General features: G+C 42.4%; 1 protein-coding gene across 1 annotated transcript; it reads right to left on the bottom strand.

Annotated features, from left to right (window-relative positions):
• Positions 1 to 1334: 1334 nt before the first annotated feature.
• Positions 1335 to 26938, bottom strand: LOC119485869 (lysyl oxidase homolog 4-like). The gene is made up of 15 exons (XM_037765681.1): positions 26860 to 26938; positions 25687 to 25955; positions 24948 to 25594; positions 24085 to 24296; positions 16610 to 16648; positions 16308 to 16515; positions 14772 to 14952; positions 11472 to 11626; positions 11214 to 11381; positions 8953 to 9115; positions 7990 to 8233; positions 6371 to 6486; positions 5857 to 5993; positions 2852 to 2963; positions 1335 to 2332 (listed from the first exon to the last, which is right to left on the bottom strand). The coding sequence occupies exons 2-15, from the start codon at positions 25952 to 25954 to the stop codon at positions 2262 to 2264; spliced, it is 2721 nt and encodes a 906-aa protein (XP_037621609.1). The 5' UTR covers position 25955; positions 26860 to 26938; the 3' UTR covers positions 1335 to 2261.
• Between the last annotated feature and the right edge of the window lie 1009 nt (positions 26939 to 27947).

Raw genomic sequence — 27947 nt, 5'->3', positions numbered from 1 at the left:
AGCTCTGGTGGTGTAGGGTGGTGAGTCAGCAATCACACCTAACATCACCCTTCTCCCTTCTTAAAATTCACAGCTTGTTGTGACTAATGACACTCAAATGGATTGTTCACCACCTGACTAAGTAATAAGAGTATTACTATTATTGCATTTATCTGCATTAATATCATACAAAGAGAAGAGATGTATTGAAGTCCAGGTGAAAATGCGCACTTAAAGGGAGACTATATGTGAGATTTGACAGAAGAAATTACACAGTCTTCTTCTTACAAGTGAAAAGTTGAATTCATAAGTAATGAAACGCACTGTTCCTCAATTCAAAACACTTAAGGGTTTTTTGAAACTTTGCCGATACAGCCTGCTTGGTCTGGTATGACCAGTAGCTTACGGTAGCTAATGTTAGCTAACTTTGGGTAAACGTTGCTGTATAATGGACATCATTGATTCGGTTTGCTGACTTTGTGACTCGTCTCCACTTGTGCTGCTATTACAATAGCATAGCATGTTAGCTAAATACAAGTCAGTAGTTTAGCAATTAGCATTATCCCATAACTCGAAGCCGCAGAGGCTGCTGTTAAGCGAAAGTTAAATAGTCCTGCCCTACAAAAATGGATTATCCTGGACATGATATGATGTGTTCAGGGACCTGTTTGTCACATTAGGATGGAGTACATTTTTTTTTTTTTAATCCATCTTAAAGACAATAGTAGCCAGTTAGTGCTGCTAATGTCACTAAAAATGGCAATTTTTAAAGGTTTCTATCACTTTCTTTATGTAATTTGAATTACTCATTTGATTTTAATTTGTCCTTTTACTTATTATAGAAAGTGAAAATATACTCCAACTCATAAAAGGGGAAAAAAAGACCAAAGTAAGTGACATATTTAAAGTGCCCATGTAATGTGACAATGGGCAGCAGTGAGAGTTTCCACAGTGTATGTGTTCATCAGTGGGAATGAGGTTGGAAACAACCATAAAATACGGGTTAGCGCAGGCTCCCTGGGAAAGGATGTTAAACCCGGTCATTGTTGAAGCCTCAATCTTTTACTGTAGCCTAGATTTTTTTTGTTTTTTTTGTTAAATCTGCTGCGGAAAGCAGAGAAGTTTATACTCTGCTGTGATCATACTACCATACTTGCATAAGGCACTGTATAACCTGCCTGAACTGCTGTTAAGGCCTAACTTGTCATTTTGTCATTTATCTTATAGTCAGTTAAATAAGGGAATCTATTTTAGCAAGTTAGCACATTCCCCAAATCTTCTGCAGAAACGGTATCATTAACCATTATCTTTGTTCTGCATTAGAAAACTCTGCAGTCAAATAACCATGCCTCAAATAACCATAGAGTTTGTCAATCTGACGTTTATTCTTTCACTACCATTACCAAGTACTGTTAAAGGCGCAATGCCGTGGTACAACCACATCTCAGCTGATGTTACCGATGTTAAACAGGTAAAAAACAAACAAGTGAAAAATATTTGTCATAATAAAATCAACAGTACAAAACACAGCCACACAGGGACAAGTTTCAACTCAAAAGTACATTAAAATTCTGCATAAATTAGAGACCTAAAGAACAATATTCCAGAGAGGTAATATAAAACTGTACATGACAATACATTTGCAATACATTACAATATTTATTCAAATAAGGCAAAATAGCACCATGAATAAAAAAAAAAAAAATCTCATTCAAACCAAAAACCACACTGTTGTAACAGTAAATACTGCTTTAGTAATGTGAACAGTGAAAGCAGAGGAAGCATGTACAGACAGTCTGTTACCTGGGTTGATATATTGTGTACTGTAAAAGTAAAGGATGTGTTGTTCTCATGCACCTTCATGTCATTACTTTCTTAAAACTGTGGTTAAGTTTTGATTAAGGGAATTAAATTTGTTACAAAATTCAAGACAGGTTTTTAAAATTGTGAACTACTCTACGTTTTATCATGGTGACACGATGCTTGCATCGTCCTACTTTGGTCATTTTATACTTTTTTTGTCTTTTCCTCTTCCCACATTTCTTCTTCAATCTCTTTGACTTTCTAACAGGAACAGTCACTGCTGATGACAATCAGTCACGGGGTCCTAATTAGTCATTTTTGCATGAAGTTTCTCCCATACCATCCCAGTTTCCCACCCGCCTCCCTCTGACCCTCATCTTTCTATTTACTGGCATGTCATTGTCATTCAACCTCCTTCCCCTGACATGTTGAGGTGTGGTGAGGAGTTGTTCTGTCCTTAAATCTGCGTGTTCCTAAATTCACAGGAAGTTGTTGGAGATCTGACGTTGGTGGTCAAACAAGTCCTCCACCTCGGCGCTGTAAGCATCACCTGATGAAAACAGACAAAGAAGAGAAGTGGAATACAAAGCGATAAATAGTTGAAGTATTGAGATGTAAAAACGCAATGTATTCTACGGTTCGTATGATATCTTACGAAAAACGTATTTCTCCCTTTTCGTTTGTTTTCCTACGAATGTCCAGCAACACGTTTCAATTTACGCTTGTTACATGCATACAGTCTTTTCAGAATAAACTTCCTTAGGTTTCGGCAAGTAAGCTACTTAGTTAGGCTTAGGAAAAGATCGATTTGGTTAGGCTTAGGCAAGAAAACTACTTAGTTAGGTTTAAGAAAAGATTGTGGCTTAAAACTCTGGAAGTGACGTTACACGAACGTCAGTCTCCTGGGCACTCTATATTTCCTGGTTCACGATTACGTGAATACACCCAAATTGATTTTATGGGATATACACAAATTACAGTGCATTACTTTTCGTAGGTATAGCTGCGAACAGTGTATGAGACCAGCCTGAAAAATGTATATGCATTGAAAAAATCTTAACGACTGTACCTGCATGGCATCCAAACATGTAAACTCGTTGCCCATCGTACTTGCACCGGCAGCGCATGACGTTGTTCTGGAAATCCGACTCAGCCATGTCTAAAGAAGGGTTGACCTCCACCTGTAAAAGAAAATAGACTAGAGATTAGATACTGCAAGATTCAAGTCAGTCATCATCCTCACAGTTGAGTACAGTACCTTTCTGATCTGACAGGATTTATTAAAGGACAACTTTCAACAGTCAACATGCAAAGCCTAAATATAACAAGTGTAATGGAAATGTATCCCGACTCTAGTGCCGTGCTTTTTCTATACAGTATACCGCCCAGGCAACTGAACCGCTCGCACAAGCAGTTATAGCACGTGCATTTTCCTGTATGCAGACGATGTGTTGTTATATTTTAACGTTAAGCACATACTTATGGATTTTAAAAACATCTCTAGATGTAAAATTAATAGGTCAAAATCCAAACAATGCCTCTCAATACAGCAGCCAAAAGTATCCACCCCCCATCTCAATTGACCGTCAATGATTCCTTTAACAATCAGGGAATACAAATTCACCCCACAGTACTTAAAACTATCAAGGACCATTTTGAAAATACCATCTCTAATATCAACAGGTATCTTTGCGGGTCCGTACGTTTTGTTCTACGACATAAAATACATCAATAAATACCCCACTTGTGAATTTTGAAGCCTTTATGTGTCTTAAAAAAGGCGGTAGCTAACAAGTGTCGAAATGACACTACTAAACATCACGCTGACTCGTCCGCCTTTACAGACTCGTTGTGTATACTCGCACTAATGCGACCATGGTGTAGTTCATTTATAGCCTAACGTTAGCTTTTTTACTTCTGGCGATTGCATTCACACTTCAAAAATCATTTGTGAAGATTATCTTGCTGAACAAAACCTGTAAGTGTCATAAACGTTTTTTGCCACAGGGCTTATTTTCTGCAATAATCCAGAACCCGATGGAAAAATCCCATTGGCTTTTCGTTGAGGGAACCCAGGGCGATGGATCCGTCCAAAGTTTCAAAAATCTTCCTACAGCTCTAAAGCTCACTAATTAATAAATGATATGTTGTTTGATGTATATAAATGTTTAATATAAGTGTATAAACAACAAATTCTACAGGGGTTATGTGTGGGATTATTTCTTGGCCAGGGGCCTTGAGTCTTCGCTGGTTGCCTGACAAAGTACCTTTCTGTCGAGATCAGGAACATTGCAATAAGTGTCTTTTAATAAAGTAAAGGAACAAGTGAGAAGGTAACACTTTACTTCAGACAGTTAGGAAACAACTGGTCTTCCACAAGGCCAACTGAGAAGCCACAGGATTATTGTTCTCTCCTTTTCTATATGGCTCATGATGTATAAATTAGGGGTTCAAGTGATGCATGACATCACTTTCCACTGTTATCTCCATGCAGGGAGAAAAAGTGCCAGAGATGCAGATGACAGTTTTGGGTTTGGATTTAAGTAGCAGTCTATCATTAGGCTGCAGCCATGGTTGGTTGCCATGGTTTGTTGTTTTCCACCCTGTCTGCCTGCCTACCATATATAAGAAAAGCACACAAATCTATTTTCCTGATGCACACATCAAACAGATAACATGACCACATATTCAACAAAGCAGCCCAGTTATATATTTTTTTACATACAGTATACATTTTGTGGTTCCAATTATATTTACGGGCAAAGATTTAAGATGAAAATATTCATAATTATGATTCCTTTTAATTACATTTGCAGCCAAATTTGGTGTCAAGAAGTTCATATATTTTTTTTAATATGGCATGTAGAGAGCAGCCAATGATTTCAGCACATATTTTATAGTCGCATATTTACTGGGTGGCAGTTGATGCCCTTTTAAAAGCTCTTGTAATAATGTGAAACAAAGGGCCCGCAGCCTGTTTTACAGAACAATGAAAGGTAGTCACTGTCATGTAAAAGACTGTAAGGTTGTGCAGCCTGATTTTTAAATGACGGAGCAATCAGGAGCAATCACGCTGAGGTGGACGTGACTCATCGGTTTAAATGTACAGTACGGTCCTAAAAATGGCTGCCACCCGGTGATTCTGGGTAAAGGCTCGCCAAGAAACACCCAGCTGCATGAAAGACGAGCGAGCATCTGCGCCCTCCCTCCGTCTCTCACTTCTTACACAAATTTATGAGCAGCTCAACTACTGTTGAACCGCAATCTCGACCGCAAAGTGCTGCCGGGTCACGTCGTCGTGGCAACAGCGGGTCTCTTGCTTTATGACATGCATGTGGTTTTTACCTCTCAAGACGTGGCTCATCACATGTGTACAGACGGACCACTCCATCGTGTAGCTTACACGTTGTCGGCACATGCAAGTCACACGTACACATCTTGATTTTACATATATATATATAAATAATACAAACAGTAAACATCATCTGCCACTAAGCTGAGAAAATAGAACAAATGACAGAGAGGGAGGACAGATGAGTAGGTCACCACAGCAGATTGGATGTCTAAACAGACGAGACATGTCGCAAACTCCGCTTTTAAACATAAAACTCGCCCCGTACAAATGTAAAGTGCTGACAGAGTCGTTCCACTGCCAATACGCCTGCACTTTCTGAGAAGGTTGACTAATAGCAGGTCTACTTTCTATATAAATCCAGACTAAATTCACTTTCCTTAAATACGCACACACCCTTAAAACTACATACATACTGTACACCTGAATGGCACACCAGCCAAGAGTCATTTAGCTCAAATTATAGTCTTTTATCACAGCTTTTATCTCATGATGTTGAAACACCAACTCTGCTCTGTTTCTTTTCCTCGCTTTCATTCCTGATCTAATCTAAGAGGTTGTATAAGCTACTAAAACGATGCGATTTCACCATGAAGATTGAAAGGTGGATTATTTTTTTCTCTGCATTTTTATTGGACTTGCCAATTCAAGTTAGTTAACTCTATAAACGGTTGTACAATAGGTGCAAGTGGTGACATTTAACTTAAAAAAACATTCCTAACCTGGAAGATGTATTCACCAGGTCGTATGTCTGTAATGTCGATCCACTGGCAGTCAATATCGTGGCGGTAGGTGTCCCAGCAGCCTACTGAGATACCCTGCTGTCCCATGTTATAGCAGGCGTACCGCTTATGGATACCTGGTAGGAAAAAAAACAGTTGGAAACACATGAGGAGAGATAAAAGGAGAGGATGTGTAAATCAATATTTGCTGTCAGTCGCTGCCACCAGCCTGAAATTATAACAAAATGATTTAAAAACCAGATCTTTTTTTAGGGACTTTAAAAAGAATAAAAAGCATCTATGCTGCATAAAGCTGTCTGGGTTTTGTGAAGCCAAGATCAATTTAGGCTTGGCCTCTGATCTTACAGCCTGCCGCTGACTTTGAATACTCATTATGGGATTTCAGCTTTGCACTTTTATGTATTCTTGATTCTCACGACTCTGCTCTCGTTTCCAGATTCTCCCTCAAGGAGCGGTTTTATGCAGCATTAATCTGTTTATCATGTCTTCTCACCTTCAGGGCAGTAGGTGTCCTCCAGGCAGAAGCTGGCCTTGTGACCCTCAGCCACCTTGGTCCCGTTGAACGTCAGCAGGTCGTAGTGGGTGAACACCTCGATGCTGTGGTAGTGCCTGAGAATGGGATCAGGATGACATGATTAAAGCAGCAGTAGGCGAGATTGGAGCAGATATGATTAAAAAAGTTATTTTTTATAAAACGGTCACTATATCCTGACAGGTAGACAGGTAATCTGAAAAAAATCATGTGTCTGTGTCCTCCGGTGCTCCTAATGGCATCTGCAAGATTTCATAGACCGGAGGAAAACCATCAATCGGAGCCGAGCTGGAGTCTTGCCGTCTCTGAGCAGCTGTCAATCACTCACAAACTCCGATCAAACGGTCACACTAGGCAGCGCTGATCAAATATGAATCAATATTCTGTTACTGTAAAACCTATTTTTCGCCTCAAATGTTTTCAGAAACATCTTGTAGTGTACTGTTTAGCTGTAAAATGATAAAGTTTGTGACCCGGGGGCCGTGTTGAGATCAGTTGAGGTAATACCAAGCCGTTTGATTGCAGTTTGCGAGTGATTGACAGCTTCCTCCGTTGAATAAACAGCCAATAGGAATGCTCGCTCTCTGAAATGACCTGTGATTGGCCAAAGTCTCCCGTCACGGGCTAGATTTCTTAAAACCAGAAAACAGAGCCATGAGGAGGTGCAGATGTTTAGTTATCTCTCTCTGAATTACAATATGCTGAAAGGTTATTATGGAATTTTTGAACAATGATGCCAAAAATATTCTGCCTACTGCAGGTTTAATATGTGAAGGAAGTAAAGAAGTTATCAAAGACACCGAGAAAGAGCTCCATGTAATTTGCTGCTGCTTTTGTTCACACCTACTGTACATCGTCCTGTGAAAAAACAACCCCTGAGGTTTATTTGAAATATAGCAGCAATAAATCCTGTTACGTTGTCGCGAAGGCGTCAAACAGACACGGGCAACAATTGTAAAAAATCACAAGTGGGCAGATAGATATCAGTTTGGTGTTGCTCTTTCTCTAATTACAGAACCATTCTTAGAACAGACTGTACCAAAAGTCAAACCATGTGTTTGCTGGTCGGGGAGGTAGTGATTGGGCTGCGGCTGGGAGAGACACCGAGCTGTGCGTCTCGTTTTGGGACGCAGAACCACAACCGCTGAGATAAGAAGTGCAGTCATGGCCTTGACTGTAACAACCGGGTGACCAGTGAGGAGGATGTTTATTGTAAACATCATTTCGGAGGATGAAAGATTGTGTTTATTGTGTTAAATAACAGACCTTTATACGTGTTTAGTTATTTATAGTCCAGATCGCAAAAAATATGACTGTGATCCCATTTCACTCGCCAAATCTTACATCCATCTTCCGCTGCAGTCATTAAATTTTTTGGACCTCAGCGTTCTTTCTAAAATGCTGCTTTTTTCTCGTGCCACCTCATAATGACGCCCAGTCCTGTGCCATGGAGGAGGTTTTCATTTCCAACCAAACCCTGCAGCAGCTAAATCACCACATAGTCACTCCCTATCTGGCTGAAGGCGTAAAATGAGCAGCTCTTGGTTCACTGTAAATTGGTTCAGGACCCACAGTCTTACCTGTGACACTGGTGCCATGTCCAGCTTTCTCTGGTGGCTCGGGGTGTGAAGTCGGCACGGCCCATGTTCATGATACGGGAGGAGAAGCGCAGCAGGCGGCGGTGTCCGTAGGGCCAGTTCATCCTGGCAGCAGAGGAGGACAGGCAGTTCTCCTCATTAGCGCAGGACAGCAGGTGGAGGGGTCGGTCCTCCAGGTAGGCCGTCTCCTGGACCAGCTGAGCGTCCAGGACAAGGTCAGGAGCAGCTGCAGGGGTCAAGGGTCAGAGTTTAATTTAATTTTTAAAAAAGAGAACTCTACCAAATTAAGCATCATGATAGACAGTCATGATGGACAGTTTAAAAATAGTATCTTTTTTATTCCATGCATTCTTCTTCCTTGTCAAAACAGAGCCTCGAACAGAGATGAGCATGTGGGCTACAGAGGTCTAGTAAGGTTTGGAAACTCTTGAGAGATAGTTAAGGTTAGGCATTGACCTTGAAAAGTTAAGGTTAGGCATTGACCTTGAAAAGTTATGGTTAGGCATTGATCTCGAATGGTTAAGGTTAGGCGTTGACCTTGAAAAGTTAAGGTTAAGCACTGACCTTGAATAGTTAAGGTTAGGCATTGATCTCAAATAGTTAAGGTTAGGCATTGATCTTGAATAGTTAAGGTTAGACATTGACCTTGAATAGTTAAGGTTAGGTATTGACCTTGAATAGTTAAGGTAAGACATGGACCTCGAAATAGTTAAGGTCAGGCATTGGTCTTTAATAGTTGAGGTTAAGCATTGACCTTGAATAGTTAAGGTTAGACATGGACCTCGAATAGTTAAGGTTAGGCATTGACCTTGAATAGTTAAGGTTAGGCATTGACCTCGAAGGTTAGGATAGGTCGTCGGGCAGTGAATCTTGCAAGAGTTTCTTCTAGCAAACATATCACAACAAATACAACTGTGTCTACATGTTTGCTGGTTTAGAACTCACTCTCTACACATGTGACTCCTGCAGCCCTGCCATCTCCTCCTCTGGGACAGTAGACATTTGTGTTTCTGCGACACTGCTGGATGGACATCTCAGTACCGATGCAGTGCGTTCCACTCAGAACCACCTCGGCAGCATCTGAAGAACCGGGCCAGTACCAGGTCTCCTGCGCAGAGACACAAGAAGAGAAAACAAATTCACACACAAAATCAGATTGTGTTAAACACTTCTGAAATAACGACAAGAAGCTGAAGGCAAACTCTGCTATAAACAAAGAAACTCCGTTTTTATAGGAACTATCAGTGCACATTATCACATTTTCCACTCTTTTTCACAATTTTAAAACTGCCTGTTAAATGTTCCCGGCAGCCCCCCTCAAGACACACTCACGCTGCCCTTTCCATGCACAGTTCTATTTTCAGTCTGTTTGCTCTGTGAATTTCTCCCGATTTCTCTTCGCCTCACTTTCCTTCTTTTATTTTCGGTGCGCTGGAAGTGGACGTTTGAGAAGCCTGTAATTACCTCAGGCCTCGGTAATAACACAGCACAGACACACAAACAGCAGGACGGAGAGAGAGAGAGAGAGAGAGAGAGAGAGAAGGAAATACAGGAGCACACAGAACAAAAGCTTAGAGACGAAAGAGGAGAGAATGAAGCAGAAACTTGCAAAAAAACATCAACATGTTCTGAGAAGTGGAAAATAATAAGCACATTTACTCAATTGCTGTACTATAAATTGAAGTTATACTTTAGTTGAGTATTTTTATTTTCTGCTACTATTATACATCTATACTCCATTACATCTCAGAGGGAAATATTGTACTTTTTACTCCACTACATTTATCTGACAGCTTCAGTTAGGCCAGGGGTCGGCAACCTGCGGCTCCGAAGCCACATGTGACTCTTTAGCCCCTCTCCAGTGGCTCCCCGCGGATTTTTAAAAAAATTAGTGGAAATGAATAACTGTTTTTTTGTTTACATTTTCATTTTTATTTATCATTGTTGAAGCTCTATGGTACGACGGTACGACAGAGTATTAGGGTCACATTGAGGAAAAGAATAAAGTCATAATATTACCAGAAAAAAAGTCGTAATATTATGAGAATAAAGTCATAATATTAGTATATATATGTATAGTAATATACGTTTTGCGTGGAATTTTTTTTTTCTCATAAAGTTATGACTTTATCCTCGTTATATTACGACTTTTTGTCTCGTAAAGTTATGACTTTATTCTTGTAATATTCCGACTTTTTTTCTCGTAAAGTTATGACTTTATTCTCGTTATATTACGACTTTTTTTCTTGTAAAGTTATGACTTTATCCTCGTTATATTACAACTTTTTGTCTCGTAAAGTTATGACTTTATTCTCGTAATATTATGACTTTTTTTCTTGTAAAGTTATGACTTTATTCTTGTAATATTATGACTTTTTTATTCTTGAAATCTCAGATTGTGTTTTCCCTCAATGTGGCCCCATACCTCACTGCAAATGTTTTACGGCTCCAGACAGATTTTTAATTTTTTTTCCCGCCTAAAATGGCTCTTTGGATAGTAAAGGTTGCCGACCCCTGAGTTAGGCCTACTAGTTACTTTGCAGATTCAGATTAAAAATACAAAATATAATAAAGAAATAAATATTATATCAGTAAGGCTTTATTGGTACCTAGTGGGAAATGATCAAGCTACCCAGCAGTATAGGTAAAAATAAATAAATAAAAGAAGCGTCACATTTACCAGCTACAACATTTAAGAGATGAACACATCAATGCATCAATAATTATACTCCAATAATATATAGGTATATATATATTCTATAATTCCATATACAATTCTAAAATGGGCCATTCTGCAAAACTAATGGTACTTTAAGTTTATTTTGCTGCTAATACTTTTGTACTTTTACTTAAGCAACATTTTCAATGCAGGACAGAGTATTTCTACACTGTGGTAATACTACGTTTTAGGGCTGACCCAAATTCTTCGAAGTTTTGACCGTTGCCATGGTAATCGACCTCCAAATCTGTATTTGAATGCTTCTGTTTTATATATATATATATATATACAGAAATCTGACAGACAGAAGAACATGCAGCTTGCTGCGCTGCGCCGCAAAGCTTCGAATACCTTAGAATATTTCTCACCGAAGCTTCGAAGCCCAAAAAGTGTTACAGCCCTCGGGACAGCCCTACTACTTACGTACTACTTAAGTAAAAGATTTGAGTACTTCTTCCACCACTGCATGTTCTATTCTGTTGTTTACCTGATGAGCTCTTGAAGCGAAGCCCAAGCCCAGCTGTCGACAGACCGCCATGGCCTCGTTGATGCCCCAGTTCTCACTGCAGATGGAGCCCCAACGCTTCACCCCTCCGACCTCCATCAAAACCTCCACGCGGCCCTCTGCTGGCTCTCTGCCTCCTGCCAGACGCACCTGAAGGTTTGTGGGAGGAGAACGAGTTTTTCTTGTCAGTCCGTCAAAATTTGCTAAATGCCTGTCTGTGTATATTTGTGTGTTTCTCACCGTGGCCTGCACGCCAGTGTTGGGCACGTTGCAGCGGACCGCTACATCCTGGATGTGCTTGCAGGTGTAAAGCGGCACCTCTCTGTAGGTGCACTCTGTAATCGTCTTCTCCCTGCCTGTACACTGCACACTGTTCATGTGGATGGGGCCGGTACCTACAGGAGAAGGGCGTGGAGTTGATTGATTCACATGTGTCTTACCAACCATAGGCCACATGCAAAAAGACAGGCTCACACACAAACACACACACACACGGTAGCTACATAAAAGAACCTGATGGCCCTGCAGCCACAGATGTCCACAGAGTGGGATTAAAAGCCCAGACATGATCGGGACCTCTGATGTGGCTCTGTAACGGAGCTTAGCCAGAGAGCTTTCTGTTTAAATTACTGTACACTCAGTGCTGCACACTGCACACCAGAGGCACGCTTTATAAACCAAAATAGATACCAAAATGACAAAATGGAGGAAAATCTTTGAACACATCCATGTTGGTGTAGGTGTGTGAGGCCCAGGCTGAAGCCCTATAATTTGGCTTTAAATAGCTAATGATGTCATCATGTCTTACTTCAAGTGACTCTCCTCTAACTGGGCTACTTATGTGTTTTGAAGGTAATGAGGAGGAAAAAAAATGATGTTCTTTGTACCGTTAAATCTATTTTGGGGAAAATTCCACAGTCACAAGAAGAGATGGGCAAACTCTAAACCTAATTTTGAACATTTTTATCACGATTATTACGATAAGAAACATTTAGAATAAGAAGGCAATCAAAATAACATGTGTATGGATTCTGATTTTACTTTTTTTTTTACTCTCTCTCTCTCTCTCTCTCTCTCTCTCTCTCTCTCTCTCTCTCTCGATATATATATATATATATATATAGTATTTTTTTCTTATTTTTTTAATGTACTTATTTAATGCAGTTTTGTTATTGGACTTATATTTTCTAAAATAAATAAATCCTCTAACTGGGCTACCCATGAGCCTTCACATTGCAACACACAAGCCGTGTTTCCATCCAATTATCAAGCGAATTTTAAGCAAAGTTGTTGCAAAAAAGAAATGCGAATTGGGCGTGTTTCCATCAACTGGTTTGGAGCTTATAAACTCGGCTACAGCGTAGTTTGGTCAGAAGATGGCGCTACAGGCTCAAATCCGCCAGTAAACAGAGTAGAAGTAGAAGAAGTAGAGGTAGCGAACCGGAAACAAAACAAGCCGGCTTGGCCGAACTATAATTTGCTTCAATTTGGCAAGTTTTAAGTGCCATGTTTCGTGCTGCCCGGAGACGAAGACGAGCATTCGCACGTTATGGGAATACCTGAGAAGACCCCGACAGCGGAAACAGTCGATCAGCCGTATTAGTTAAATGTTCGCCACGTCAGAATTTATTCGTCAAAGGCGTTTTCATATCCCGTTTAGCTCATCAACACAATTTCGATAGAGGCAAAAATCCCCTCAAGCAAGCATAATAACTTGGGCTGTCAATCGGTTAAAATATTCAATCACGATTAATCGCATGATTTTCTACGATTAATCGCAAATGAATCGCACATTTTTGAATCAGTTCAAAATACCTTAAAGGGAGATTTGTTTAATACTCTTATCAACATGGGAGTGGGCAAATATGTCTTCTTTATGCAAATATATGAATATATTTATTATGGGAAATCAATTAACAACACAAAACAATGACAGATATTGTCCAGAAACCCTCACAGGTACTGCATTAAACATAAAAAATATGCTCAATTCATAACATAGCAAACTCAAGCCTAACAGGCAACAACAGCTGTCAGTGTGTCAGTGTACTGACTTGACTATGACTTGCCCCAAACTGCATGTGATTATCATAAAGTGGGCATGTCTGTAAAGGGGAGACTCGTGGGTACCCATAGAACCCATTTTCATTCACATATCTTGAGGTCACAGGTCATGGGACCCCTTTTAAAATGGCCATGCCGGTTTTACCTCGCCAAAATTTAGTTTGGAGTTTGGAGATCGTTATTTAGCCTACTTTGCAACAAGCTAGTATGAGATACCAATGGATTCCTTAGGTTTTTCTAGTTTCATATGATGCCAGTATCTTCACTCTAGCTTTAAATCTGAGCCTGCTACAACCTCTGAAAGATCGATTGCATTAATGCGTTAAAAGAAATTAGCGACGTTAAATCGGATTTGCGTTAACGCGTTATTATCGTGTTAACTTTGACAGCCCAATAACTTCCATAGCCTACAGCTTTTCTTCATAGCCTCCTTTAGCATAGTGTGTGTGCAACCAGGCGTACAAATATGTGAATGAAAACACGGCAACAGACTCTTCTCTTCACACAACTCTGGTAAACTGGCCTGAGACATTAAAAGCCACAGTGCTCCATTTCGAAATTTAACCATGTTCATTATTCAGACATGACTGCACCATAGTACCTACTTTAATAGAGCCCTTAAAGTAACACTCAAATGAATTTCCATGAATTACTTCATTAAGTAAAGCAGAGAGACGGAAATGCACCCGTCATTATAGGACATGGTATGTGCTCTTTTGGGCAGGAAGATAATGGGAGGAAATGATAGTGATTACAGAACTGCAGAGGTGCGGCAAGAAAAAAAAAAAAGGACAATAAGTGAGTGTGTGAAAGTGGGGTCTATTTCCTAGGAAAATGTTATTATTGCTGGACAATTTTGTGGCTATATTCTCAGGCCCACAACAAAAGCGGTGCCAAAGTAATCACAGTCTTGCTCAGTGCTGATTGCCTGACATCCTGGTTTCAAAGCGGCGCTAACTTTTCACATACAACAGGTTTATTTTGACGACAACACAGGCCATTGTTTGGGTCGCTGGAACCTCCTAGCGTAGTTTACACTGGTATAATTGGTCATGGGTAGAGTTCCTCAACAATCAGCTTCTGCGATGGAAGTAGAAGTCGGGCTGTAAACATTTTCTCTGGGTTTATTTGTCTGCTTGGAGTGTTGCGTTTAGCAACAGACATTTAGGCTGAGGAGTGTTTAGTCTAAAAGATCACTGAGCTCAACGGATCGTGCTCGGAGTGCATGGTGAACGCAGGTGGTACCATTCAACACAAGTGGTTATCAGATCCGCTGGGACTCTTTATGATTTTATGAATGAGGTTATCTGCTCAGACAAGATGACAAAAAAAAGACCCAGTTATAGTTTTGTTTAAACATACAAACGTTTCCCACCATGACCTCACTAGGCATGTGTTAATGCATCACTGGAAAGCACCAGAAGGACTTCAAAGTGCACTTTATGTACACTGTGTGTGTGGCTTTGTATATCTTACCCTGTCCCAGCTGAGCCTTGTTGAGCGCCTCTTTGGCCGTCCCAAAGCCCAGCTCTCTGCAGACCACGCTGGCTGCAGGGACGTCCCAAAGGTGGTCACACACGGAGCCCCACTTCCCCTCCTTCAGCACCTCAACACGGCCCTCCCCGAGCCGGGGCCCCGCCTTCAGACGCACCATGGGCTGAAAGGGAAGAGAAAAGAGTTTAGGTGCAAGTGTGTGAATTGATCTGGAAATGTTTTAAAGCCTGTCTGGATCTGGATGCTCATAACCACATCTTCAGATTGAACAGTTATACTGCCTAATAAACTACATTTCAGCCTGATAAGGATATTTGGGCTGTTCCTTTGGCGAGACTGAAGACAAAAGATGATTTTCTTAACACAGTGCAACGGACTGCTTGAGTAAAAGAAGCTAGTGAAATTATTATTTTAAAGGAATAGTTTTAAGAAATACACTTATTCACCTACTTGCTGATATTTAGTTGAGAAGATTAAAACCACCGCGAGGAGATGGTTAGCTTAGCTTAAAGGCCCAAGCCGACACACCAAGACGATATCAAAGAACTAGCGGTGATGAAGGCCAACCATTGAGTCGCCTCATGTCGCCTTTGTCTTGGCCAAAAAGTTGCACTCGAACACACCGCAAATACTACAGCTGACGGCCAACTACCACGTAAGTTCTGCCGATATACAAACCGTTGTTATGATACCTACATGAAACAAAGCGACGACCATTTTCAGACCATTCACCACTCACCACTTAGCTTCATTTCAGATGGCCATGTTGTTGTGAAAATATCCGTGTATTGGAATGATCATAAATGATCGTAAATGAGAAGAGCCTTCTAGGTGTGTCCTCTTGACTTGCTTTCCTCACTTCCGTTTCTCCTCTCATGCTCTGATTCGCTGAAGCTGAACAGCCAATCAGAGTGATTTCTCTCACCAACAGGCTCGAAGAGCCTCCGACGCAGGCAGACTAGAGCTGACGATGCGGGACAAACTGTAAAAACTAGGCCAACAGATGCTCACGACGGCCCCAAACTGTCCGACGGCCGACTGTCGGCTTGGTGTGTCACGGCCTTAACACAAAGACTGGAAGCAGGGGGAAACAGCTAGCTTGGATCTATATGAAGTTAAAAACACACCTAACAAATAGATGCAATTTAGTGTTTTCACTTAGCTTTTTGTATGGATTAAACAAACAAGATCTAACTTGTTAATTAGTGAGCGCTTTAGAGGTGCTCTGCTGGTAGACAGATTCTGCTACCTTTGAACAGAGCAAGGCTAGTTGTTTCGGTCGTGTCTTTCGGAAACTTGCAAAAAATCGTGCGATACTCGCTGCCCGACGACCTATCCTAACCCTAACCATTCGAGGTCATTGCTTAACCTTAACCATCACGTGAGATTTTCGCAATTTGCATCTTACCTTCTAGCCACAACCAACTGTTTATATTTTATAATATCACAACTATTCCTTTCATTTGAGCATATTCGTTAAGGATTTATATTTGCTTCATCCTCCACTTCCACACTTACCGTCACGGCAGGTGGTGCAGGTGCTCTGCCATATCGTGTGAACTGGGATCCGGGGACGCAGCGGACCACGGCGTGCATGCCATCGCGGCACGGGACTTCACTCCTGCCGAGGGACAGCTGGGCCTGGCACTGCGCCAGAGAGGCCTCGACGCCCTGACACTGCACCTTCTCCACCCAGTAGGCCTTCTTACTGATCTGCGTCCTCAGCCTGTCCGGGGGAGACATGACAGGTACATTTGTGTCATTATGATCTTTGAAACAAAAGCTATGAAGTTATATTCTTTAAAAAAAGCAGATTTTACCTGGAGGACGCATCAGCTAACTTGGAGTCCCACAATTTCCTGAAAGAAAGAGAACATCACTTTGGAGTTACAACCGTACATCTTTACATCCAGTAGACTAAACAACCAGCTGTCCTACACACTCCCACAGGCTGCCCCTGTACTCAATTGCATCTTTCCTCCTCAATCATCCTTTCTTCTCTTCCTTTACATCCCTACTTTTCCAGTCTGTCTATCAATCCCTAAATAAACAAACACAACATGCCGAAGGGCGTGTATGTCTTTGGATAAACATAGCCCTTGTATAAGCGACAGGGAGGGAGAAAGAGAGAGAGGGAGATTTACAATAACGGATCACATAACTCCCTCTTTCTTCCTTTCTGTCCTCACAAACCACCACCTTCTTGTCATGACTTTTTTAGATCTTCCATTTCTACAGTCATGGGTATTTCTGTTTCAGTGTTTGTCTATATGTCTCCAGTGGATGTCTGGTTTGGGGCATCCATGTGGAAAAACTAAAAATATGAACAAGCCACTATACATTAATCCCTTTCAAGAAGCCTTATTGAGGTCTGCCAACTCCAACAGGGATTTCTAAACGGTGTCCAGCTTCATGGATATTACTTTAAACTAGACTCAAATTCTACCGTGTGTATACACAAAATGAGTCCCCCTACGCCTGGCTGCACACACACTATGCTAAAACCTTAAAAAGTGAAGAAAAAAAGAAGTGTGAATTCAATAAAAAGAATGATTCACAAACCAGGCAGAGTCTGGGAAGTATCCCTCTGTGACACACACACACACACACATTAGAGCTGACCGCTTGCATCAACCAGTGTAACCACAGACAGGTGCAGCGTGACTGACGCCCTTCATGAATGTGCCTGAATTAAATGAGTCACAACACCAAGTATAGACAAGAGGAGATTCATGATGCAATTAAATATTTGGCGACCTAAAACGGGACCTGTTTCCTCTCCAGGAGAACCCCAGTATCCTGGTAATCCACAGGTTATTATGCACACAGCGCCAATATTAGATGAGAAATGGGTTTGAGGCTGAAGGGGCCTACAATAGAAACCCTGAGCCAGACAGACAACTGTATGGAACAAAATATCTGGCTCTTTAGCTGCTTAATGCTCCATTATGTTCACCAGCTAGTCGCTGACTTTGTCTGCTGTTTGGTGCTGGGCAGGTACAGTAGTATATCAGAGCTGCTCTGCTGCTGGAAATGAGGTTGATGAGAGCGGCGAGAGTGAACCTAAACAGTAAAGATAAAACAGCCTGTAGACCTGCAGAGTTGAGTCATATATCAATATGAAAATATTGATCAGTTCAGCTTTAAAGGGGAACACCGCCTAACTTAAGAATTCCAATATGTTATTTCAATGGTCTGGGAAAGTTCAATCAATATTTGTGAATGTGAGCTCCTCTCTCTCAAAGCCAGAAACCAGAGGAGTAAGTCTCAAACTTGTGATGTCATCAAGTATAAAGTCTGGAGCTGCTCCATAGACAACGAATGGGAGACTGATTTTGTGATTTTTTTATACCAAAATGATCGTTATAGAGTGCTCCAGGGATGACGTATTTTTGTAGGCCAACCACACGTTTATGATACTTACACGTTTTGTTCAGCAAGATAACCTCCACAAATGAACACAACTTTATGATTTTTGAAGCGTGAATGCAATCGCCAGATGTAAAAAGCTAACGTTTGGCTCTATATGAACTACACAACGAAGCTGTAAAGGCGGATGAGTCGGCGTGATGACGTTTAGTAGTCTCATTTAGCCACTTGTTAGCAACTGGGCAAATGGGTGTAGTTCCCCTTTAAGTTAAATTATTTGAAGGAAAATGTTGTAATTTTTTACTTTGCCTGGAGTTTCTGCTAGTAATGTGAGATAAAACATCATCATAAGTATCTCTTTTTATTTCTCTGTTCTGTATTGCCTTCCCATCTTTCCTTCCTTTTTTCTGTTCTTTCTATTTTTCTTCTGTCATTCCCTCTTTTCTCATTTTCTATCCTGACTTTATTTTCTCTCTCTTTCTCTTTCTTCTTCCATGTCTTCCTTCCTTCCTTCCTTCTTTCTTTTGCCTTCCCCTTTTTTCCTTGCCTAGCTGGTCTGAAAGCATGAACGTCCCTAAAACTAGAGATACCTCCTCTTCGAGGGAACAAGACACATATATCTACAGTAAACAACAGAATGGATCAAGAAGCGTAGATTGTAAATAAGTATATGTGTGTGTGAGTTGTGTATGATGGCGTGTATTTTGCTTGTGTCTATCTGCTTAAAACGTTTCATAACATCAAAATGAGAAAGACAGACTGTAAGGGGGTGTTAGTTCATGGTTTGGAGGAGGGAGAGGAGGTATGGGGGGGGTGCTACCCATATAATTGCCTGCTCTGCTTGGCAGTGTCTGCTGTGCGGTCGAGCAGTAGCATGTTGGTTCACACACACCAGACATGGAAATATGCACGTACATATCAACTTTCCCTGCCTTGCCTCTGTAAAAACAAAGCTCTTTAAAACCCCAGCGTCGTTACTCAACGCTATGACTGCATTCTGGGAAACAAGCAGCGGGTGATGTAAGTCTCTGTGAACTGGGCAACTTTTATGAGCATCGCCTAACTTCACAGGACGAGGAAAAGCCATGTCCTTTATGGTTTTCACTGAGACACATTTCACTTGTCCTGCTGAGAGCTTAAAGCACGATGGACGCTGCTCTTTGTCAGGTTTGGAAACACACGCCGGAGATGAGCTGAGGCTCTTCCCAGTCTTATAAGGAGATTTAAAGGGAGGGAAGTGAACCGCAGCATCAAGCCTCAGGCACAACAGACAGGTTGCGACCGCGGCACCGCTGAATCCTTTTAACCAGGAGAAGACTTTCTTACTTCTCAGGATCTTCAGCTCGATGCCAGGTTTTTTATGCAACTCTGACCACACAATACCATAACTGGAGAGAGGATCTGACTGTCAGGAAAGCAGAGATAACCTGTTATTATACTGCATGAATGCAAAGCTGCCTGGCTGGAACAATCAGCTCACTCACTCAGGAGACAGCAGGTTGGCTCCACGACGGCCTCTAGACATCCCATCAACCTCCATGGAACAAAAAATCAAAGGGGGTCATAATGATGTACTTTCCATGAACTGTGGGTTTTAGTATAATTGCCACAAAGACATATAAAGTATTTTTTAAATAAGACGTAACTGAGGAGGGGAGAAGTAGCAGGGGGTTTAAGTAAATTAGAAGAACTGAAGTCACTGTCAAAGAGAGTGTGGATGTGATGAAATAAGGGAGCTGGAAAATGGCTTTAGCACTTGCCTTTTGTAAGCACAGCAAAGTGGGGGAGTATTTAAACAGCTGTAAAAATGCGCTGCGCAACTTAACAGGCAGAGACAAAGGCAGTCACACCAAAAAAAAAATGACAACCACATGGCTAGAGAGGGAAGTGCTGACACAGCAAAGGGTGTGCAGCAGGTTCAGTCAAGAGAATATTCTACTGGATCTCTCAGACCATAATTACAGCTGTTCCAGTTGGACACAAAACCCCAAAGAAGAGCAGGCACGGACCATTGCCCGCACAGTGGGTCGCACCAGGAAGTTGTGACGTGACTGTTGTCATGCGTGTATCAATCTAAACACGAGTCTACAGCCACGCTAGTGCCTCTGTGAGGCCAGGCACAGCAGTGCGTTGAGCTAAACTCATTAAACTGCCTTCAAATTATAAGAGATCTGCTCTTCACTCACTGCGAGGTAAGGCGTAGAGACTTGTAGAGGGAGCAGGTAAAATATATCCCCAAAAGAGAGCAAGGAACGCCATTCACTGTTTCTAGGCAACAACAACAGTTGCAGCTGTTCTTATTGGTTGCGCATTGAAAGGTCAGCGGCAACAAAGGTCAAAGTTGAAATAATCTGAATTTTGAAACTTTGAACTGTGAAACATAAATGTCTGCACCAAATGTTGAGCCCTTCCATCCAGGAGATGTGCAGATATTCCTCTGGATAAGTGAAAACTTTGACCTGCTGGTGGTGCTAGAGGAAAAGTCAGGAATCACAAAGTAGGCTTCATCCTCTGAGGACCATGAATGTCTATACCAAATGTCATGGCTGGCTATCCATCCAATATTTGTGGAGATATCTCAGTCTGGACCAAAGTGGTGGATAGGCTGACAGACTGTGCAATCCCTAGAGCCATGCTGCTAGCGTGGCAAAAAAATGGCTATTGTTGTTGTACTTCACGAATTTCTACCTCAGGAAACATTTTTTAAAGGACTATAAACATGTGGACACACGGGACTGCCCATTTTTCCGATGGCCCATTATTCTGAAACCGCAATAGTCCGAAAAATGTACCATTGGACCGAAAGCCCATTTGTCCGACAGCAGGTTATCCCGAAAAACAAACTTCCAGTGTTCCCGAAGGCCCATTGCAAACACACACTCTTCAACAAACAGAAGCACATGGCTAATTATTATGCAGAATGACGTGATCGCACCTTCCCGATTTCTTTTCCTACTGTTAAAGGCACCACTCTGCCTCTGAGTACTCTAGCCTTTGTTTGTTGGGTTGTTTAGGTTTAGGCATGAGGTGTGAGATTAGTTAGGTTTAGGGAATATCAGGGTAGGCCAACCAGAGTAGGGCAGGTCATGCCTTCTCTATGTTAAGAAAAAGAAATATCACGACCAGGAGGGTTGATGATGTCATTTTGCATAATAATTTGCCATGTGCTTCTGTTCGTTGCACAGAGAGTTTGTATTTTCAGAGCAATGGGCCAGTGGAATAATGGGAGTTTGTTTTCGAGATAACAGGCTGTCGGACAAAAGGGCTTTCGGTCCAATGGGACTATTTTTTGGATTATTGGTGGTTTCGGAATAATAGGCCGTCGGAACAATGGCCTGGCACGAGACACTTGGCACCAGATGCCAATGATCCATTTTGCTGCTTGTTCAAAAAACACGTTCTCCCCATCTCAGATGTTTACTGTCAGACAAAAATGGCTGCTCCATTCGTCTCCCACGTAGCTGGGTGGAGGTGGACAAAAAACAAACAACATTCTCTGGTCCAGTCTTTGCACAAGCTGCTGGTCGGGTTCTTGGCTCAGAAATCTGTGGTTTCTCCAGAGAACTCTGAGGTGTTTTTCAGTGTTGTTGTCCACATTAGCATTAAATTTAGAAAGTTAGCATGGCGGACAACCAGCTAACCACCATCTTGGACTTTGAAAGGTCTACGTGATCGGATCGAAGCACCCATTCAAGTGGAAGTTTAGCTTTTCTCACATCATCTGAAGTGCACGGCTCTGAAGAAGCCCTCAAGAGATAAGACGCCATGAGAGAGAGTTATTCATTGTGAGGTTCACTGTGGTGGTGAACAGGGCAGCTGAGGAGAAGCAGTCTGTTTCCTGCCGCCGAGCAGAGCAGGACACAAGGGGTAATTATTGGCGACATGGAGAGACAGATGGTGCAGGGCAGGCCAGCGGTCAGTACACTCGCCCTGTTAGCCAAGCCATAAAAAGACCTCTGTGGGCAGACAGACGGACACACAGAGGGTTGTGTTTCGTGTGCACAAGCGTGTGTGTGTGTGTATTTGCGTATTTATTTGTATGCGCACGTAGATTTTGGACATAGTTTATGTAAGGTCTTGTAAGATGCTGTGCGACGAGGGCGGAGGGCTGGGATGTATTAGCATGTGTGTGTAAGTGAGGTGTTGGTGTTTTTCTATGGTATGTGTGTGTAAGGGCTTTGAAGGTTTGTGTATAGATGCTAAAGCGGGTATTTATGGCTAAAGTTAGACGAGATGAGCTGGATTTACAGAGACAGATTCAGCATAACAACCTGACATTAAGCAAACAATTTGTGTTTGAGTGACAATAAAAGAGTTATATATTGAAAACATGCAACAAATAGAAAGCTGAAGTCCGGTTTCTTTTCCTACCTAGCCTCTGAACTAGCTTTTGTAACTCGATTTTCTGTCTACTAAACTAAATGTGCATCTATGACTGTACTACTTACTAAACTATTAGCACATTGTTGGGATTCAGCAGCTCGAGCTCTGTTGCAACAACTAACTAACGAACAAATAGTCATATGTTAACAATTTGTTAACTTTTTGTTAACAAGATGAAGTGTTCAAATTTTACAGTAATAGATACTCAGTTAGATTTAGCCTGCATAACATGTTTTTATCCCAGCCGAAACCATGGATGTATAAAGAGAACTGGATACAGCGTCCCCTGTTCGGGGCCCCGTTCATTTCTATGAAAGTTGCACAGTGGCGCATGAAGCAAAACAAACTTGACTTCCAAGTATAAAATTAACTGTAACTTCTGGAGATCTTCTGCATCCATTGGGCCCATAGAGCAGGCGCAGTGGCGTTTCCTTAAGCCCCGCCTTCCAGTCCGCGGTCCAGCCGCGGTCTGGGTCTCATTCACATGAATGAAGGAAGGGAAATACCTCTGTATTCAGCTATAAGAGCATTTTACAACTTTTAGGACCTAATGATTTAATCAAGGGCTATTCAAGTGTTCATACTGGGAAGTTGATTTACCTTTAAGAAAAATGATCAGCTGATTTACAGAAGTCTCTTTCCCAATGTAAGTCTATGGGAAAAAGTATTTTTGGACCCAATGGCATCACGCGACGGACACAGAAGTTGTAGTACCACCGTTTGGCCACTATGAAAAATTTGCTTCAAAGTCCGGCGCTCCTCCTGGGGGCTTGGCCGAAACAAACCGTGACCACACACACCGACATCATCATCGCCTTTTCTGTCAAATCTGTTAGCAAACGGTGGCCTATTTTTACATAGCAGTTTCGGTTCAACATCATGATTCATACGGAGTTGTTGATTTGATGAATAACAGGCAAATATTCAAATATGGTTTGGTCTCCTGAGAGGAATGTCTGGCTCTAAAGCTAATGATATTGATACATACAGAGAGATCAAATTGCCTCAATGGTATATCTACTTAAGTTGAATAGAAGTGCGTCCTCAGACTTTCAGACGTGCCGCTCTGCTTTAGAAAGTGCTGCTGCACACAGTTTTCATTGGGGGTTTCTTAATTATATGAGATTAGAAACCATGTATGGGAGGTTTCATGTAAAGACACACACCAGGATGATGATGATAATCTTGTAGTCTGGATCTGACATTAATAACATACTATCTAAGACTATTTTAAAGGTCTGTGTAGAGACCCACTCATCCGATGGGGCAGACAGTGGACAGCGGGGCTCGCCTAATGCCACAGTGGACATGTCAAGCCAAGTGTGGTTTCACTAATGACAGCAGTTGTGGTTAACCTCTACTACAGGGGGGATGGAACAGCAATCCAGGCATGGGGCCTCCTAATCCGTGAAGGGATGTGTAGTCCGCCACGCTTTTCCATCCCTTTAATAACCACACACACACACACGCATGCACACTTTTTCCATCTCCCTCCTCCACTCTGCCCACTCTCTCACACTCTCACACACTCTCACACACTCACCTGTAGGCGTTTTGGTCAAACGCCTCTGTAGCAGGGAATCCTAACATGCCACAGACGACGCGGCTGTTGCTCAAGTCCCAGCCCCGGTTACACACATGACGCCACCTCCCAGCATGCTTCACTTCCAGCACCCCTTCTGTCACCAGACCGCCATGGTTGCCGGACAGCACAGGCCGTAGACGAGCCTCCTCTAAGTGAACCCTGTCAGATCCCTGCAATTTTTTTTAAAGATGATTAACAGTTAATGGCACGGCACTGCTTTATCCTAAATAAAGACTGCCGTAGAATAGAAATGGATCTATGTCATGCACTCTTATACATGACGTCAACTTTGCTCAAACAACCACTTGTTTAACTAAATATCTGCAGACAGCACGCAATCGAGAGAAGAATAACACGATAAGATGACATGCTAATCATCGCACTCTCTAATCATCCACATTGCATAGGCAGCAGGAAGGAAACTAACAGAAAACAGAGGATTGTTTAATGTGTCGGGATACGTGTCATGATGGGTACAAAATGGTGAAGAATGTGTAAACTCTGCAAGTTGAAAAGAAAGAAAGACAAACACAAAGTGATAAATGTCTTGCAATTTCCTCTGCTCTGAGTTTCTTGCACGTTTGAAGAGAGGGGCTGTTGAGCTTCTGGTGGTTGGGTCCTAAACTTAAGAGCTGCATAAGAGCTGGATCTGGAGATGGTCTGGTTTTAGGTTTGTCTCTAATTATACATGTCCACTGGCCTGTGGCTCCACAAATGACATTTATGTATGGGAGTCTGAATAAAGCTAGAGTGGCCTACTGCTTTGGTGTGTGCTAGAGGTTGTGTGTGCCTGTGTGTGTGTGTGTGTGTGTGTGTTTTACCTGTGTGTAGTGTGTATCAGTCTCATAAACAGGCTCTGGTTCGACGTGGTTCCCACTGAGCTGCTGATTCCTGTCATTCCTCCGCTCAGACTGGGGTTGAGGCTGCCTGTTGGCCTGTCCGTCTGCCTCTCGTCTCACGGCCTGTTGACCGTTCCTAGCCGCCTCCTGTCTCTGCCTGTACGATGCACCGTTTACCAGACGCGAAGGCAGCTGGTGCCCTTGCGGCATAGCTGGGCTCGCCTGCGTGCTCCCCCTGGTGCTCCCGCCTCGATTCCGTCGCAAGATCTGGATCTCGTGGCCGTTCTCCTGCGGCGAGATCATGCCGCGACGGGAAGAAGTTGGGTTGCGATGGAGGGCGATCTCGTGGCCTCTTGCACTAGATGAGGAGATGTGGGCTGGCGGGGGCGCAGGCTGTGGCTGCGACGGTGGTGGTGGGTTTCTCTGTCTTGGCTGGTTTGGCTGGCGCCCGGAGGATGAAGGAGCCTCCTGCACAGCGACAGTAGGGGAGCCAGATCTCCTTTCTCTGCTGCAAACGACCCCTAGGTCCTCAGCGTGGGTGCAGTCATTGATTCCCCAACCATTGGAGCGACAGTTTCCAATAGAGGACTCTGTGCCCGTGCAGCGCACATTGTCCAACCAGATCAAACCTACCAGCAAGAAAGGGCGGTAAGTTATTGATTCAGAAGAAAACTTTAGAATGAAGTTGTTCAAAACTAAACGCCATTGGCTGTGGACATACCTTGTCCCTCGCCAAACTTGGCACTGTGCGCCCAGGTCAAGCCGCGTTGAAAGCCCATCTGTCGGCACACCACATTGGCCAGGTTAATATCCACCTCGTCATCACAAATGGTGCCCCATGCGCCATTGTAGAACACCTCCACACGTCCCTCGTTTGCATTGCGCCGGCCTACGCCAGCCAGACGTACATGCACCTCCTGGGCAGACAGCGGAGGGGGGTAGAGGAGAAGCAGGAGGAGGAGTGTGGACAGGGAACTGAGGTGCAGCATCCTGGAGGGAATATAAAAAAGCAGAATGGGGAGAGGGCTGAAATGGAAGCGGTGTGACGTTAGGTAAAGAGGAGTAAAACTACAGAAAACAGAGAAGATGCATGTAAAGTAGGATCCCCTAAATACATATGCACATGTTACCACAAAAATCTCCAAAATCACGCAAAGCCATGGAACTCACATTCCATACTCCGACAAAACATATAATTTGAATCTTCTCTTGTAACCCTAATGGGACATTCCACGGTAAAAAAAATGAAAGATTGATAGATGTTTTTATCCTGTAAAATAATCAGTCATTTAAAAGGACAGTCAGAGACTTGAGAAACATCGTGAAAACGTGGCCCTCAGTCTGAACCAGTCAGGCCAAAGGGAGTAATAACCAAAGCTAAAAGTAGCCTCTCCGTCCAGCCAACGGAAACTTTGGCTTTCCGCAAACCCTCAAGCTTAGCTGCATGCATTTAGCCAACAGACACAAAAGCAAATAAACACAGTCGTAAAAATGTTCTCACACATAAATAAAGCAGCAGGTCCTGCGTCTGTGAGACGTTTTGGTTAATGAGCAATGATTAATTCATCCTCGGACCACCCCTAAAACCCTTATAGAGGGGAAGAAACTGGAGAGATAAGGAGCAAGAGCAGAGGAGATCTGGAAGATGAGAGAGACACCTTATAGTGAATTTATCCACCCAGCAGCCAGGACTCAGTCAAATTCTGCTTTCCATAAGACTACATACATACTGTACATGCAGCAGTACAAACAAATATAGGCTTTAAAAATGCAACAAAGGAGAGATGAGTGTGGATGAATTCAGGCAGCTGCAGGGGTGAAATCTTGAATAATGAGGAAAAATAGACTGAGGCAAAAGGTGAAGTAAAGAGAAACATGCTGAAGTTCATCTCACCTATCTGTTGATCTCAGCCTGGAGTCACGAGGAGAAAGAAGGGAGAGAGCACTGGAGGAAAAGAAGGCAGTGAGTTTGGTCCTGCTGTCTCTCTATTCTCCTCTCCTCCCTCCCTCTTTCTTTCTCTGTCACTCCCTCAGATCTGCTACTTCATCCATCCCTCCCATTTTTTTTTCATTTTGCAACTGTGTTTTTTCGGGTCACATTTGTCCTTTCATCACTTAACGATCAAAGAAATTATGATCATGGATATCAATGAAAACACAAAGAAAAGACGATCCAAACATGATAAAATGAACTCTTTTTTTTCGCTCTCCTGCTGTCAAATCAGACGATACCAACATTTAGGTGATGTTTGTGCATCCCGACACAGACTTGTCAACACTTGTTTTATTGTGTGTGTATATTGAATGTGAGTATCAAAGCTTTACCCAATCCTCATTGAAACCTCATTGTAAAAAAAGGAAAATCACTTTCCCCTCTGATGTCTGAAAGACTGAAAGGGCGTGCATATTTATCCCACACAATGGTAAAATCATATGCACACACACACACACACACACACACACACATGCAGCGCTGTGCCCACAGTTGGTGGTGTCATGAAATAAATGCTATGTGCTCCACAGTAAGAACGGAGCTGCCTGTCTGAACTTTTTCTCGTTGCATAAAGTTCAGTTTTGTAACATCCTCAGTCGTGGCACCTCCTCACATGAAGGAAGCTCTATCTAAGAATAGAGACGGACAGTTGCTCAGTATTTCAATGAACAGGAGCAGATACTGCTAAAGTTGAGATTGCAATGTTTTAAAGCTGCAGTCGGTAACTTTTAAGCAAATATAATAAAAAGCTGTTTTTATAAAAACTGTCACTATATCCTGACAGTAGTGCATGAGACAGATAATCTGTGAAAAAAATCATTTTCCTCTGTGTACTCCTGTGCTCCAAATGGCATTTGCGAGATTTCACCGCTCCTGAGTGAAAACAACCAATCAGAGCTGAGCAGTCTCTACAGCAGCTGTCAATCACTGCTTGTGAAGCTTGTGAACTCCTTTTAAACAGTCAAACTAGGCAGCGCTGATCAAATATG

The sequence above is a fragment of the Sebastes umbrosus genome, chromosome 3 (genome assembly GCF_015220745.1).
Source record: "Sebastes umbrosus isolate fSebUmb1 chromosome 3, fSebUmb1.pri, whole genome shotgun sequence".
Taxonomy (NCBI): domain Eukaryota; kingdom Metazoa; phylum Chordata; class Actinopteri; order Perciformes; family Sebastidae; genus Sebastes; species Sebastes umbrosus.
The sequence above is the reverse complement of the archived record's forward strand: the minus strand, read 5'-3'. Positions and strand labels throughout refer to the sequence as shown.

Coding starts and splice junctions, on each gene's coding strand:
- LOC119485869 (XM_037765681.1), bottom strand. CDS start 25,954: ATGCTGCACCTCAGTTCCCTGTCCACACTCCTCCTCCTGCTTCTCCTC. Junction 25,595..25,686: donor CAAGTTTGGCGAGGGACAAG/GTATGTCCACAG, acceptor TCTTGCTGGTAG/GTTTGATCTGGTTGGACAAT. Junction 8,234..8,952: donor AGGAGTCACATGTGTAGAGA/GTGAGTTCTAAA, acceptor TGACCCCTGCAG/CTGCTCCTGACCTTGTCCTG.